General features: G+C 31.1%; 3 protein-coding genes across 3 annotated transcripts; all 3 read left to right on the top strand.

The window, feature by feature from the left end:
* The first annotated feature begins 1,983 nt into the window (after positions 1 to 1,983).
* Tsp_02015 (conserved hypothetical protein) lies at positions 1,984 to 4,995 on the top strand. Its single transcript, XM_003377774.1, has 7 exons — positions 1,984 to 2,014; positions 2,542 to 2,594; positions 2,648 to 2,661; positions 3,148 to 3,302; positions 4,253 to 4,311; positions 4,744 to 4,772; positions 4,794 to 4,995. The coding sequence occupies exons 1-7, from the start codon at positions 1,984 to 1,986 to the stop codon at positions 4,993 to 4,995; spliced, it is 543 nt and encodes a 180-aa protein (XP_003377822.1).
* A 43-nt stretch (positions 4,996 to 5,038) lies between these two features.
* On the top strand, positions 5,039 to 6,357 carry Tsp_02016 (conserved hypothetical protein). Its single transcript, XM_003377773.1, has 6 exons — positions 5,039 to 5,066; positions 5,095 to 5,409; positions 5,454 to 5,567; positions 5,603 to 5,726; positions 5,831 to 5,869; positions 6,177 to 6,357. Exons 1-6 carry the CDS (start codon positions 5,039 to 5,041, stop codon positions 6,355 to 6,357), a joined length of 801 nt encoding a protein of 266 aa, XP_003377821.1.
* A 7,626-nt stretch (positions 6,358 to 13,983) lies between these two features.
* Tsp_02017a (putative CUT domain protein) lies at positions 13,984 to 16,008 on the top strand (the record flags this gene model as incomplete). The annotated part of the gene is made up of 7 exons (XM_003377772.1): positions 13,984 to 14,022; positions 14,257 to 14,599; positions 14,786 to 14,853; positions 14,948 to 15,169; positions 15,267 to 15,349; positions 15,418 to 15,524; positions 15,588 to 16,008. Coding segments are annotated over exons 1-7 (1,283 nt in total), but the record flags the coding sequence as incomplete, so codon positions are not given.
* Positions 16,009 to 16,041: the final 33 nt, after the last annotated feature.

Below are 16,041 nucleotides of genomic sequence, written 5' to 3'. Positions count from 1 at the left end.
TTTTGCGTACCGTGATCACTTTGGCTGCTTTTCAAAATCAGTTGTATAACTTTCCATTCGGCAGTGTAATTCGAGCTTTTCGCCAGGCGGAAGATATCAAATTATACATTTATTATGCAATGGGAGTTTTCTTTGCTATTCTGCAATGAATCCGATGGCTTATAGTAAGCAAACTACGTATTTCATCGAGGCAATAAATGCAGTCGATAGTAATTATTGATTTGAATGAAATTTTACACAAATCTTCTTTCGCAATGGTAATTGTGTTATTTCAACAATAAAAATTTCATTTTTTACTTTTGTTTAATATCCAGAATCAAGCGATGAATGAGATTATATTTTTGTACGGTTAAGATTAAGCAATACTATTATTATTGCTATGCAATGCTGTTGGATTGCACGCATTTTTTAAATAACTGTCGTTTGGCATGAAACTTAATGAATATAAAATTTACAGTTATTTTTCATTGGCATACAAAGAAGCTTTATTTTCTTTTTTTCATTTTATTCAACTGTTTCTATTTAATTTTGCTGTCTATTATTTACGTCAATATGTTTATAACTGTTTTTTACAATTCAATTACTTTCTATCATACTGTAATTGACGTTTAAGTTTTCATGAATAACATTTTCAAAATTTCAAAACTACTTGTGAATGACCTTTTCAAAAGAATGCTTTGTATTTTCCCAGTATAATTTAAGTTTAATAATTTATAATGCTTTAAATTTTTAACTGCTGTGACATGTATTATGTCACTAATACAGTCGGCCCTTGAAATTCGCGGTTGTGCGTTCCAGAGATAACCGTCGTGAATTCGAAAATCCGTGAATGCATGCCGCTCCTGTTTATTTGCTTTGCAGATGCCTTATAGTCCTACGCAATTGTCTGTAAACTGCATGGGATGTTACGGAACGTTTATTGATTTGCAAGCTAAATATTTATCATATAAATATCTACAATTAATATACATATAATAGTCTACAATGCAATTCTTAAGAATATAAGAATCAAAATGGGGGGGGGGGGGCTGCGTTCTTGCATGCATGCTTGCCAAAAGTGGATGGACTAGCCGGCGCATCTTTTTTGAAAAACATCGTTATCAGAAGTTGTTTCTTCTTTTTTTTCATTTTATAGAGAATTCGCTGATATGGTTCCGCAGTTATTTCTAAATCAGGCTTAAACTTAATCGCGCGAACCATATTTGAATCCGCTTATAAAATTTCACTTGCTACCTGCTTAAGTGCATGCAGAATTTTCACAAGTTCTTCGAACATTAATTTTTTCAAAAAACTTGTGAAATTTTGAGTTTTAGCTGAAATTTATTATTTATCTATTTCTTATATCACTGTTTGAAGTATTATTTTATGATTTTATGCTTATATTCTTGATTGACAAGTATAGTTCGATTTCGTTAACGTTCAGCAGCAGCTGTACAATATATGTGAAGAACAGACGAAGAACCAAAAGTCAGTTGGTCTGTTGGACAGTTGCCAGTCATTCCGCAAACCAACCACTCATTTACAGTAGCCCTTTTTGAATTCATTTTTGTTTATTTCTCTTATTAGTAATGATTAATTAGCATCTGAGTTGGGTGAGTCTTCATCATTACTGTTATGGAGTGGATCCTCACAATTGAAAACCTTACACTAAACCTGCAGATCTATATTATATAAATACAGTAGAATGTAAATAAGATGTAGAGATTTCCGGGTTTTGTTTTTATGATATTAGCTTGATATTGGAAGGTAAACAATTAAATTCAGCTTCCGCATTTATGTTCACCGTTTTTCTGAAAGTGACCCTATGTAGATGGTCATCAAAATGCTGTAAAATAAACTAAATTTTCCATTTACTCTGATTGGTAAATCATTTACTCCATCAAAAGTCCGCGAGTTTTAAGTCCGCGACTGTACAATGTATACCATTTTCAATTGCACGAATTATTTACTTTAGTTTAATGTTCAGTAATAAAAATTTTTTGAATGCAAAAAGTCCGAACAGTACATGGAGGAAGTTTATGAATTTTTTATTAAAATATTCAGTTGTTCTTTGAATTTAAAAGGTGTCCTTTCATATTTTTTTTATCATACATTAATATTATACAAATGGTTTTTTATTATTTCTTATTCTACTTTTGAGTCTTTATTTTCCAAAAAGTTTTAGTCGACTGCGATTATACGCGACTTATTTTGAAATTTATAAACTTTAAAGTTATTTCACATACTAGCTTTGTATCTGTGAGTTTTATTTATATAGGCTTTAATTACGATATTTAAAACGATAATTTTTCAAAACTGCTTCAAGTTAACATTTTATTTTGTCTATATTCTCTGTAGTGAAATTAATTTAATTTGAAAAAAACATTGACAAAATAAAATTTCCTTTTGTTCATCCATTTTGAATATCTTACAAAACTTTTTATATGATGTTATCTGATGCTATTAATGGTTTAATGTGAAATATTTTCTCAACATGTGAAAAAATTAATAAATGTGAATACAGAACAATATACATATATATATATATATAATGGAATGAAGCAATCAAGTGCACATGTGAATTACATGCATGGAAAATCAACATAGCAACAAAAGTATAACTTGGTCATGTTACAAGCAATAAAATAGAAAATGAAAACTAATTTAGCGTGAGCATTTTAAGTTAGACATGCTTTGTTACGTGATTACTGATTTATAATCTCATCAAAAATGGAATGAAGAATTAACATTGAAAATGTTGAAAGAATTCTCCATTTAATTTATGCCTTTTAACTTTATTGTGAAATAATTTTAAAAATATTTTTTCAACTATAATACATTATTTGAATAATCTTTTGTAAGTTATTATTTGAATAGAACGTTCAAGTATAATGTTCTTTTCATTTTTTATGATAATTCATTCGTATTTATTGAATAAGTTGAAGAAAATTTGGTTGAAAATATTATGTAAATTTTATAAAAGCTGTAAATGATGCATTACATTGCATGATATCATGTATCTTATATCTGCTTGTTTTTCTTTAAGTATAATATCTACATATATACATATAAGTGCGATTAAAATGATGTTTGTTTGGCAATTTTCTAAATTATATTGTGGTTTAAAATTTTCAGAAATTGAGAATTTATTTTATGATATAAATCAAGCATGCCAGGTGCACATGTACATTGTAGTATTGTAAGATCAGCCAGCAAAATTGCCTGTTATTATTTTGAGCAAGCGTTACTGCTAATAGTCGATTCTTGCAGAAATGAAAAAGGGAAAGAAAATCAATTTTTCAATATAACAGATCGCAGTATTGGTAAGAAGCATTTGAAGATAGATTGTATAATAAATGTTTCATATTTTGCATGTTTCAAAGAAGCATTTATTATGATTTGATATAAAAATTTCTGTTTTTCTGACCAAGCTATGGTTAATTCGGAGCCTGTTTAGTTAATTAGTTATTCTGTGTGCAGTTTTCTTCTGACATTTGCTGTGAACGATATTATATTAATTGAGCGTTCATTTTAATCGTAATTTAGCAATACAGATGGTTTGATTTTGATTGTCTGTGATTTTTTCTTGTTTTTTCAATTCATGAGATCATTTCATTTATTCAGAAATATGAAAATATTTGCAAACAGCAAATTGTTTGCACAGATGCAGGTACTAATTTTTAAATCAAGCAAATGACAAGGAGATGGAAACAAATCATAGAAATTGCAAATTGTTGTGTAACTAGGCAATTTTAGATTTTATTTTTTTTGCATATTATAGACTGAGATAATAAAATGATTTTGTGTATAAAAACCGAATCATATCTGTCGATGTTATGATTTATTAGTTCATTGCAATAATTACAATGTATTAGACGTTTGGCAACGGTAATATTTTTTTATAACATTCATGATGTAATTTTTTTATTTAATTAATGAAATGTTAAGAATTTTGTCCATTCATTCATTCATTCATTTATTTATTAGTCGTTGTATTCACATTTGTTTCATTTGATTAATAACGTTGTTATATGTACAATTTGTCATGCTTACTTTGATTTCATTTACATCAAATGCATCATTTCAGTAAAAGAAAGTATTTGGATTTTGAAAAATAATAAAACAAATAATATTTATTATTATTATAATATCATATTAAAGTTGAACGTTGATTTGAAGTTGACTTTTTAAACTTTGCTTGCTTTGAAGTTTGGGATAAATATAGAAAATAAGATTTTCTGCGAACTTCATTAATCTCCCGTGTCTGTTTCAGGCTGGATCGATTCCACTGTGTCTCAAGTTGAGCTTAGCTGTGATTGGGGCAGAGTAGGAGTTTTTCTGCATGTTGAAAATTTTCCACACTCAGTGCAGCAATAACTTTATCGATAAGTCAATTCTTGTTCTTGTTCTTGTTATTATTATTATTATTGTTGTTATTATTTTGAGCATGCATGTATTATTGATTTATTGGATATTTGATTTGATTAAATTTGATAAATGTTAAAAAAATGGAACAAAAAGTACAGATATGAATATCGAAATATATATATATATATATATCATGATGCGCAATATATTGTATATTGTATATTGTATGCAATATGGTGGTGGTATGGAGAGATTAAAAAAACAGTTTCTTTTATTTTTTTCATAAATAAATAAATCAATTAATAATGATAATAATAATTACAAATGTGAGTGAATATTATTTGAATAACAATGTATTGTGTGGCTTGTTGTATTGTTGGTAGTTTTTAATTTTAGTTGAGTTCTGTTGGCGCGTTGGGAAATTTGTAATTGAAAATTCTGTTCAGCATCGCGTTTTTCCGGCTTCATCTTTTCCTATGTTCTCGCGCTAGTACGGCTCTTGGCCGGCGTTTTCGAGGATGGCATGTGCATTCTGAAGTTAAAAATCAATATTTATCGATTGCCGATGTAGGTGAAAAATTGTCCATCCTCCACAATCCCCTGGAAAAAGCTAATCTACACAAGCATATCCAGCATATCAGTGTGTAAGAGGTTGTTGTCAGGGAGGCCGGTGGTAAAGCCAAGTGAATGAATGGTAAAGTTGGCCGGTCAGCAGAGGGGTTTGTCAGCAGCCTGTATACCGTGCAGACGACGAGCTTGTTGCGGTGGCGCTTAACCGGCCGTGGTCAGAGAGTAGCTATCGATCGGCGCCGGCTAATTTGACGATCACCCATCAGGCAATCGAGAAAATCGTCCGTCCGACCGGCGTTCATGTATTGGCGATCGATCGACCACAGCGGTTGCAAAACCGCACAGCTTTGACACCGACTTGGCCAGTGGAGCAACGCCGACATTGCACTATCATTGTATACTACAACACTGACAATCCGCACTTGGCCATCGTCATCATCATCATCATTTTTCACATTTGCATCTTTTCACACCAGAGCATCAATTTTGGTGGTGAATTTATTGTACAAATTTTGAATTTGTTGTTGATTTCAAAGTTAAAGCGCAAAACAAAAGCGATCAGTATATACAGAAGAAGAAGAAGAAGAAGCAAACAAAGACAAACAAAGCAGAAGAGCCACAGGCAAAGGCGACAGCAGCAGAAGCATCAAGTAATGCTTTAATTTTTTTAAATTATAATTGTAAGAATCAAGTAAACTTGATAATGTTGATCAGAGCACGTCATGCAAGCTGAACAGTACGCGTACAGCACTATTGACGTGGAAGCGATTTGTGAATTTTGGCAAACGTTCGATTTGCCCGCATTGCAGGTATGTGCTGCTCTTTTCTTTTCTTCTTTCTTATTCATTCACACCAATTATTTATTATTTTTTTCGCGGATCTTTTCAGTTTTTATCATTTTCTTTTTCTACAGTACGTGTACTGTATTTCCATGTATTGATTTGATTGGCCTGTTTTATGAAAATATTCTTTCACTGTTTGAGAGATAGAGAGGAAAACAAAACGTAAATAAATAGACATTTTTTCATATTATTTATTAATTTTACTATCTTTATTTGGTTGTTGTTTTTGAATTTTTCATTTACCTGCAACTGTTTTTGTTCAACTCAATGTTGCGCTGAGCACTTTCCTCGGTCTCCTCAGTTCGGAAATCCGAACTCAATTAGCTTGGCTGATCGATCAGCGCGTGATAATTTCAAAGATTGATCAGCGCATTCGAACGGAACTATAAATATCTCAGATTTTTAATTATACTAAAGCGAGACACCGGTATTTATTTGCGAACTCGAGCTTTGCAATCCTTGCTACAAACAAGCGCAGGAAGAGGCAAATGGACTGATGCCAGCACCTGAAATCCACGCTTGCATTATGCTGCAGTTGCACCTCATTCTAACAATGTACAGTTTTACAGACGAAGTTTGCATACTTGCAATCGTGTAAAATTACCATGTACTGAAGGTAGTTTCCAAACATACTTGTGTGTATTGCTTTTTCAAAAATCCCTAATGCAATGTAAAAAGACGCTACAAAATTTCAAAACTGAAATACAGCAGGGGTCTGTTTGTCACATCCCCAACTGAGGGTGGTTTGAACTACGGTTTCATAAATGATTCATATTGAAATGAAATTTTCTTAAGTCATACATGAACAATTATTCAATCATGTTTTCAGTTTCTTTTATTGAAGCAATATTTTGTATACTACTTTTATTCATTAAATCATAATGCCTTTATGTATCAAAATTTTGGAAAAAAACTTTTTTTTTGATGTTTGTATATTGTTCATTTATGATGATACTTTATTCAGTTGCACTTTTATCAATGTCCTTAATATTAAACGCTGAATTAACATATGGATGATGCTTGTATTTAAAAAATACCATTCAACAATGGCGAAATCAGATGACAAAAATTACATGTTTTGTTTATTTTCATTTTCTCACTGTTATCTGCTTATTTTAATAGGAACATGATCATTCGTGTTTAATTGAAGCAAGTAGCAAACAAAACATTCTTGCAATGCATTTTCAACTTTCGCTATTGTTGCTGAAAGTTGCAAATATTTGTAAGCTTGCACTGGAAAATGAAAATTCTCTTTTCCTGTATACCTAGTGTTGTAAGCAAATAACAAAATGATGAATACAAATACTTTTTAAATTAAACGATTGATTGCTTGAGTGAAATAATTTATTAAGAGTAATCTGTTTACTTATAATAACATATCTCATATTACTTATAATAAACATATACTTATAAAATGTTCTCGCTATTTGTACTTTATATTTAAGAAATTTTGCTATTTGTTTTCATTTTATGCGCAACAGTGCAATCAATCTTCATTATCATACAGGTATAATTTAATTTTTTTGCAACTTTAAAGGAAATTGAACGCATAGCAGCAATAAGAAAATGTTTCAGTTTTTAGCAATAGAAAGAGAAGTGCAGTTTAACAGTATGTGTTTCATTAAATAAATATATCACAGGTAGATTCATAACATTTGTTACAGCAGTCACAGTATTGGATAATGAAAAGTAGATCTAGATTTGATTAATTAATATATTTTTTTCAGTTATTGTGCTAATATTTTTTAAAATTCAAATGGTTATTGCTTATATTTTTAACAATTCAGTGAAAAGAAGAGAAATGTTGAAGCAATTTATACGGTATGTAAATGTTTCTATTCAGTTGTACAGAAGCATATTCTTCTATTCTACAGATTCTGTAGTTGTAACGTCAGTTTATTGGTATTTGTTTTTTTTTCTTTCCACTGTGAATATTTTTGGTTTGGGTGGTTCAGCAAATTTATTTTAATTTTTCATGCTTTTATCTTGTGTTCACACATTATGAAATAGATGGAATAAGATTTTTCAGCATAGATTGAGTGAAATTAGAACTGTTCGATTGTGTCAAGCTTTGTCGATTGACTGACTGGCTTGTTATATGCTTTCTTACGTGTTGCTCGTCTGCTCTTGGTAAGCTTTGCCGTGATGTTTGTTTGCTTTACGGCCTCTGCGGTTTGTGGTTGCGACGATGGTCATGTTAAGCCGGCTTTCGAGTTTGTTTTCTTCAGCTTTGCATTAAGCTGAGCTGATATTGGAATAGTGTCCACGTCACGTTGTTTCTGCGAACGCTTTGTGCAGTTTCGTCAAGAATCATATCCAAAGCACGAAGCTGAAAGAACTTGCAACTTTGCAACGTTTAAACGTTGGCAAATTAGAACAATTTCTTTGAACAAGGATCAAGGATATTGGCAAACCAACAATTATTTGCTTTCATTCTTTTTTCTTTGTCTCAATGATTCAATGATTTAATTAATTGTAATTCATTCATTCATTCATTCATTCATTAATTTTTTTAAAATTCATCAATAATCAATTCAATGCACGAAAATGCTTACTGATAAGAAAATTCATAATGTATTTTAATTTAATTTGAAAATATTTATGTATTTATTTATTACGGGACTTTGCTTTTTTTTTCCTTTACAAGTATATTACTTAAAAAATATCATTTTGTTCAATATTTTTGCATGTTGAATGATTTACTAATTTAATTGTAATGATAGATTTTAAAGTGGATGTTTTATCATGTTGTAACAAATCCCATTATGCAAAATTGTTTTGCAGAAAATGTAAATTTATCTACCCAGCCTGAGATGCCTGCTGCATGATCTTGAAACAGTATCATACAAAAATTATATATATTATATGCAAGTTAAAAAATTTATTGAATTATAATTGTCAGTTAATAAAGTCAATGGTTAATGTCTGCGCAATGGAAAAAGCAGAAGTTGGTTGCGTTTTACAGTAGATATTTTCTTTGAAGTCAAGTTGTCCAATTAAAATTAATGTCGTAAAAAAAGAGTTTAATTTCATAATGAGTGATCAATGATCAATGAGAAATATGACATGCAGCTTGTTGTTCAGATTGATCAGGAAACAGATATCCAGCTTTTGCACGTGGTGTTTGTTCAATTTGTTTTTCCTCATTATTTTCAGAAAATTTTCATCTAGACGCTTTGCATATTTTTTGATCAATAAAAAATCTCACATGTTGTTCAGTTTTAGCAGAGTAGGGAAAATGTTGAACAATGCTTTTGTTGAAGAAAAATGACGCGCAATTGTATTCATGAATACGTGACTGCTGCCGCAAGCGACAAGCAGTAGGAACGGGATTCGAACTGTACAAAAAACAATATTAGGAATAAAGCCAGTGCATAAAATTCAAAAATCATAAATGAAAACGGGCATTTTTATAATTTCAGCTGTGAATTTGTTTTTTTGTTATTTTCTTTCCTCACAGTTTGCTGAGAGCAAATTGGAAATGCTTTTCGCAATCGAAGCAGAGATGATTGTATTTATGATGATAATATTTTCCCAGTTCCATCATCGTTTGTACGCTTTTCAACATTGTAAAATATCAGTTTACAATAAGCGTTTTTTGCACTGATCAATTTTCGAACGCAGAAAATATAATACGATATAAATAAGCAACAGTTTATTTGATGCATAGTTAATAATATTAAAAATTTATTCTTATTATCTGTTAAATAGATTAAATTGTGCATATTATGTATTATTTTGAATGTTTCATTAATTTGAAATGTTTTGTTGAAGTTATTTTTTTCAATTTTAGAGTTTACTTTGTATTCATTGTTTGATATGTCAAATTGAGGGGAAAAAAGTAAAGGAGGGGTATAGGGGAGGGAGGGAGGGAGGGGGAGGGGGAGGGGAAGAGGGGTATAGGGGAGAAGTGAAGAGTACAGCAAATTTCAATTATTTTGTTTTGAAAAATATACGTTTAATTTGTAAAACGAAATTATGAGACACGTTTGATGGCCATCTAAGAAATGCGAAGAAGATTGTTTGCCCCAGGTGTCCAGGGGATGGTCTAATTACGTCGTTTCCGATCAAACTGTATGGCTTGTTTTGTGTGTGCGTGTGTTTCGATGTTCACGATCGATAATTTTGAGCCTTGAATAACTTTTTGCATTGTTAATTGAATAATTCAACCAGATGAACACCAATAATAATCATCTTCGTCGGTTGCAAGCTGATCGACGATGTCAATTGATTTTGATATCAATTTTGGAAAAAGAGGGAGAATAATGAAATGAATGGTGAATTGCTGCCGCTGCAACAATTGACCGAAAGGTGGATAGATATTTTTTTTATATTCAATTAGATGAGCTTTGGAAGAATATAATTTTTTTTTGGAATTGGATACGATCATTTCTTCACATTTCATCAAAGTGAGAATAGTACAATTATGAACAACATGAAGTATTTTGAAAGCATTGTTTCGAGAAGATTATAAGCAGAAACTGGCAGATGTTTTCCTATGGACAACTTTCTGTGTGTGAACATGAAGAAGAATGCTACTGCTTTTTGTTGCTGAGCAGAAAGAAGAAAGTTTCGCTCGATCGATTTTGATGGCTGTTTATTGAAAATTTGTCAAAGATTTAACAAGTGTCCATGATATCGACATGAAAAGGTTCGATCGATTTTCGCTACTGTGAACAACACAGACAGCACAGTGGGCAGGCAATATGTTATTGATTGATTTTTGTTCAACAAACAGTTTCTTCAGCTTCATTAAACTGTTGCAGTTGTAATGTATATTTGATGAAGAAAAAAAAATTTTTTACTTCTTCCACAATTCGGATGGATATTGGACACAATTTTGGAACCATACCCACCATTCGCTTGTTCTTCACTGCGTACAGCGATTGTATCCAATTTACAGTTTGATTTGAATTTTTTCAATTTTGATTGTTCAAAATTCAAATGTAGTACATATGTAAAATATGGGCGTGGGATGTACTATTTTAAGCGTTATTTGATCAGTATTCAATTAAACATTTTCTTTCGTTTACTGTATTATAGCAGCTTGTATCAAAGTTTACAACAATGCATTCGTTATTTTCAATGTTATTCATGTGATGATGATGAAATTTATTCAAACTCATCTGAAATGAAATATATATAAAAGCACTGATATTTGACGTAAATTGATTTTATTTATCTTCTTGATTGCATTAATTAAATAATTACATATTTTCATTTTTTTTCATTTTTTGATTATTATTCTTTTGCAGTTTCAAAATGATTTCTTTAATTTAAATAATATTTATACATAATCTGTTTTTATTAAATTTTTAATTCTCTGTATCAACATTACCGATGCATGCTTTTGTATAATGCTATCATTTGCTTTGTTTGCACAACAATCCATTTTGAGCGCCTTTGATTTGCTTGAAAAATGCAAACACCCTGAAATGTAATATTTATGAAAAAAAGTTGTGTTTTTTTTAATTAGAAAAACAGTGATGAAATTTTTACTTGTCATTTATTCTTTTTCATATGAAAACATTTTTTAAGATAAATTCATTACAGAATTTTAATTCTGCAGATTAGATGTTTAGTTTTTGGGTTAGATGTTTGTTTATTTACTTTAGATGCAATCCTTTTTTGTTGAATGCGTCATTGTAGCTTTACATCAGCGCTTGTGAATAATAACGCGTACTGAGCAGATATTCAATCCAACGTTTTGATCTATTCATATTTTGCATCTTTATTTACTTTATTTGTTTATTTTATTTTTGATTTTTGTGATATTATTCATTTTGAGCAGAGATTAGAACACTGTCGCAGGTAATGATAGAAACTATTAATTAATTTATTAAGCTCTGCTGTATTTTGTTCTTTTTTAAATTGTTCAGTGCAGTGCTGGAACTAAAATAGTTTTTAATAATATTTTAATAGTCTTAAAAGTTAAAAACCAGTTAATATTTTTATTTCAGCTTACCTATCTCTTAATAAATAATGCTTTTAGTTTTACTCGTTCAAAAGTTTCAAGTATAAATTGGTTCTTGCAAACGATTTATTTTTAATATAGCCGGCTGTTTTTTAGTATTTAATTCAGAATGTTTTTATTTTGCACTGTTTAATTTTTTTCACTTTGTTTCACTAGTTACTGCTTGTAATATGTATATATATTTTTGTATTTTTACTTTTAATCTATCATTTTATTGTTTAGCTTTTGGTTTTATTAAATCTCTTACAGTTTACAGTAAAATCAGATTAGATGAATGATTGTATTGATTTTGTTTTAAAGATACCAAAATGATGCAATTTTAGAAAGCAAAAATTTTCTTTGCATGCATAGAAAAGATAGATTTATTTGCTTTTTGTTTAAAGTTCAAAGAGAATGCCATTTTCAAGCATTTAAATCGTAACATTGCCTGAAATTGATTATGCAAATTCAAACTTTATTATTACACTCTCTTGTGGCAGCAGTTTCAGCCTTCATATTTACTGTTTTCAAATTAATCTGATTGTAAACTTATTGAATTAAATTTACAATTTGTAAAGTGAGTTTTTTAAATCTTGTCTTTGTTATTCAAGTGTTGCAATAAAATTTGAGAAAATGATTTTTAAAATGTTGTTCCAAATGACACATTTGTTTCATAATGAAAATAATGTTATTTCTTGTGAAGGATTGTATCTTCAACGCAGGGGCGTGGTTTGATTGATCGACTCGTTTTGAACGAACGTTTTGTTCGTCCGATGTCAACGAACAATGACTTTTCAATTATTGCTTCACATCTTTGTAAGACAATCAATTCTATCGCCATTAGTCTTGTGCAATTGATGATAAAGTCTCTGTTTGTTCACAGTATGCTGCTATTGGATAGTGGTATTGTTTTTTTATCATAATTTAATCAGTTGGAAAATTTCTAAAAATATAAGTAAACAGGGAGACAATTTATTATACTTTTCAAATTAAATTTACCAATAATAATATTATTATTAATTCAGCAGTTCTAACAATGTTAAAACCTTAATCGAGGGAGGTGCTATTTGGTACTTCATATTTAAATGTTTGAATTCAGTTACAGCAAATGAATTTGTATACTTAGTTCTCTATTAGATCATCAGTAGAGCGTTATGGTCTAAAAAGTAATGTTGCTGTTTTTGTTGGTGGACTTTTCATACATTTGATTTTTTGGCAAAGACGAACAACTGAAATGTGAGCTCCAGTTTTACTGGCATCAGCTCATCAATAAATTGGACTTGAATTTATTTGCCACAGTAATCCTTTTTGTTGTAAATTTTGGAGCGGGAAAGAGAAAAAAAATGAAATCAATGACTAACAGCAAACTATGCTCGTTTGTGCAAACGGGACGATTGATTTCATTAGACACGAAACTTTTATTTACCCCTCTAAATGAGAAATACTTGAGATATAATAAAGAAAAGTTTTTGTGATCAATGACAAAACTACTTTTCAATATATAAATTTAATATATATGTATGTATATATATATACATATGCTTAGAGCGTAAAATTGTTGATGAGATCAATTATGGATAAGTTAATGATGGGGGAATTGTCACATTGAATGCTTACCTGTAAAACCTACCCAGGCATTTATTTTTTTTCTATTGATTAACCAGAAGCTGTCATCATTTTGGTGATTATCTTAGATGTGCAAACTACTTGTTCATTGGTGAATATTTAGTTAATGGGATGACAACCAATATAGTCTTGTTGTGATGCTGTCCGAAATCGATATTAATTATATTGATCTTTGGTTTTGGTAGTACATTTCACATAGACAGAATAATTCAAATTACGCTGACAGTTTTCCTTGCACACACTCTTGTACGAGAGATGTTCGAATGGGAAAGTAAATTTAAAAATTACTCCCATTTTTGTTGATCAACAGTTGTCATTTGACTGAATACGGTGATGCAGTGAATGATGATAAATGTTTTGCGAAGAATACTTTTTTGCATAAAATGAATACATACAGTCTGGCATGATGTATTGCAATTATTTTTTTCAAAAAAGTCATATTTTACAATTCATCTTTACCTCTGGTATGATTTTATATTCTGTGGTACAACGATTACATTGAAATGTGATGTTCATGATGACGTTAAACAACACCACTTCATAAATAATTAATTGCTAATAAAGTGCTTGAAACGCAACTGGAGTTGAAGTTGTAGTAGTTTATCATTTTATTTTGATGTTGTTGTTTTATTTAGAAAGAGCTAGATGAAACAGCTGCTGAACTTGCCAATCGTCAAGATGAGAGTGAGTGTTCTCGACAAAGATTAATCGAGAACAGTCGAGAATACAAGAAAAACACTCCAGAAGTATGAGAGATTATTTTTTCAAATTGTTGTTTGAATACATAAAAATTATATATATAGTTGTATATATTTTAACTTTTTTTACTATTAAATAGAATGAATGTTTAGTTGAGTTATTTTTTTTGGAAGTTCCTCACTTTTCACTGACAGTAGTAAATTTTGAAAATTATTTCAGGATATACGAAAAAGGGCTACTCATTTGCTGAAGAGCTTTCAAGCCGAAGTAGACTGGCTGAGCAAACGTAGCAAAGCAGCTGAAGCAGCTTTTTTGAAACTCTACAAGCAAGTTATTGAGTGGCCGAGTAATTTAAAACTTTTTTCAACAATTTTGCAAGTTTATTGTGCATTACTGTGTTTGTTATGGTTTGCTTTTATTGTAGACCCTGCACCAGCGTTGAAGATGGCTTCAATCAGTAAGAAATTAGCAAAACGTATGCAGGACTTGGAATCTGAGAACAGATATCTCAGAAGTGAATTAGAAGCACTTCGTTCTCAAATATATCACTTAGCTGAAAAGGGTATTCGAACACTGATTGTTTATATTTTTTTAAAAGAGAATGAACTACAATAATTTTAAATTTAAATTCATGAAATTTGTATAAAAATAAAAATGCATTTTTATAAAATGATTTTTCATAATATCTAAATAATTGACGCACGTGAAACTTGAAAATGATGCAATTAGACGTTGTTGCATGCTTTAGATGCGATTATATTACATTTGCGAGAGATGCTGAAGAATTTGGAATGCAAACTCACCGCTGAATTTGAGGTTTGTTCATAAAGATTGTTTTTTGTTAAAAATTTTTTAATTATATTTGAAATAAAAAGAAATATGTTTTGTTCTAATTGAAATTACACTTTAGGCAAAATTATCTCATCAAGAAGAAGCTGGCCGAATTATGTACGAAAATCGAGAAAGGCAATTGCAGAAATTTAATTTGTTCCTTTGCCAAAGTTTGAAAGATGCCCGAGAACGGGCTGAAGCGATGCGCTTGGCGTTGAGCGAGTTGTCCAATGCGAAACCTATTGCTGCTAATCATTCGAGCGCATACGTCGATTCTGACACTACCATGGCATCGCCCAGTGTAGGTTTTTAAGATATTTTTTTTGAAGGAATTACTTAAATTTACATAAAACAAAAATGAAATTTCATTCATTCAAATAAGAATGCATTATTTTCAGGAGTTCAACAATGACAACGCAGTGGCTGACTTTGGCAGTGATGTAGTGGAAAACTGCATTTCTCCAATGAACAACGTTAAAACGTGGGAGTGAATAATGATTTTTTATTTATGTTTCATCAATAATTCATTTTGCTGATTTGTTATTTCAGTGATAATGAAGAAAACATTTTGACCAATTCTGAACATGGCGCAAAAATGTTCCACTTCTCAGAGGCATGTGAAAATGGACGAGAAAATAATTGTCTACAGTTGAATGGTATTGTTGGTTTCTGTTGTTAAAGGGGCATTTTTGCGTAAAGCAATTTGTTGTTTGTTTAAGCTGAATCAAGCGACAGCAGCGAATGCGTTTCACAAGTGCAGCAGTACGTTAACATGATGGCCAGCGTCGTTGGCTCAGAATTGGTGAACAGCTATCGCGAATGGAGTTCTACAGTCGGTTTGGAATTGGAATTGGACGCTGCCCAGAAAGCGATGGCGACAAGCGATCAGTCGTCGCCGGGGACATCGGCGCCCCTGCCGTTGCCAGCGGTTCCAACCGCTTGTCAGGCTCCAGAATCACTGTCTGCATCGTCGCACAATGTTCCAGAACCGGTGACAGAAGTCGGCGACACCGATGACGACTCGAAGAAGCGTTCTGCTCCTGGGGTCCAGTTGACAACGGTTCAGAGCGGTCTGAGTGCAGGGAAGGGAATTGGGAACGCGGGCGGGTCTTCGCGACTGGGCTACTTGCACTATTTGCAGTCAGTGCTGGCTGCACGTCGACAGCAGTCGAA

Source organism: Trichinella spiralis (assembly GCF_000181795.1).
Source record: "Trichinella spiralis strain ISS 195 chromosome Unknown Scfld4, whole genome shotgun sequence".
Lineage (NCBI taxonomy): Eukaryota > Metazoa > Nematoda > Enoplea > Trichinellida > Trichinellidae > Trichinella > Trichinella spiralis.
The sequence above is the reverse complement of the archived record's forward strand: the minus strand, read 5'-3'. Positions and strand labels throughout refer to the sequence as shown.

Bases quoted from the DNA above. Each gene is read 5' to 3' on its own strand.
- Tsp_02015 (XM_003377774.1), top strand. From the start codon at position 1,984: ATGCAAAAAGTCCGAACAGTACATGGAGGAA. The intron at 3,303-4,252 runs GTAAGAAGCATT...TGTCTGTTTCAG, and splicing joins TATAACAGATCGCAGTATTG to GCTGGATCGATTCCACTGTG. The intron at 4,312-4,743 runs GTTTTTCTGCAT...TTTTAATTTTAG, and splicing joins GTGATTGGGGCAGAGTAGGA to TTGAGTTCTGTTGGCGCGTT.
- Tsp_02016 (XM_003377773.1), top strand. From the start codon at position 5,039: ATGGTAAAGTTGGCCGGTCAGCAGAGGG. The intron at 5,067-5,094 runs GTTTGTCAGCAG...TATACCGTGCAG, and splicing joins GTTGGCCGGTCAGCAGAGGG to ACGACGAGCTTGTTGCGGTG. The intron at 5,410-5,453 runs GTGAATTTATTG...TTGATTTCAAAG, and splicing joins CCAGAGCATCAATTTTGGTG to TTAAAGCGCAAAACAAAAGC.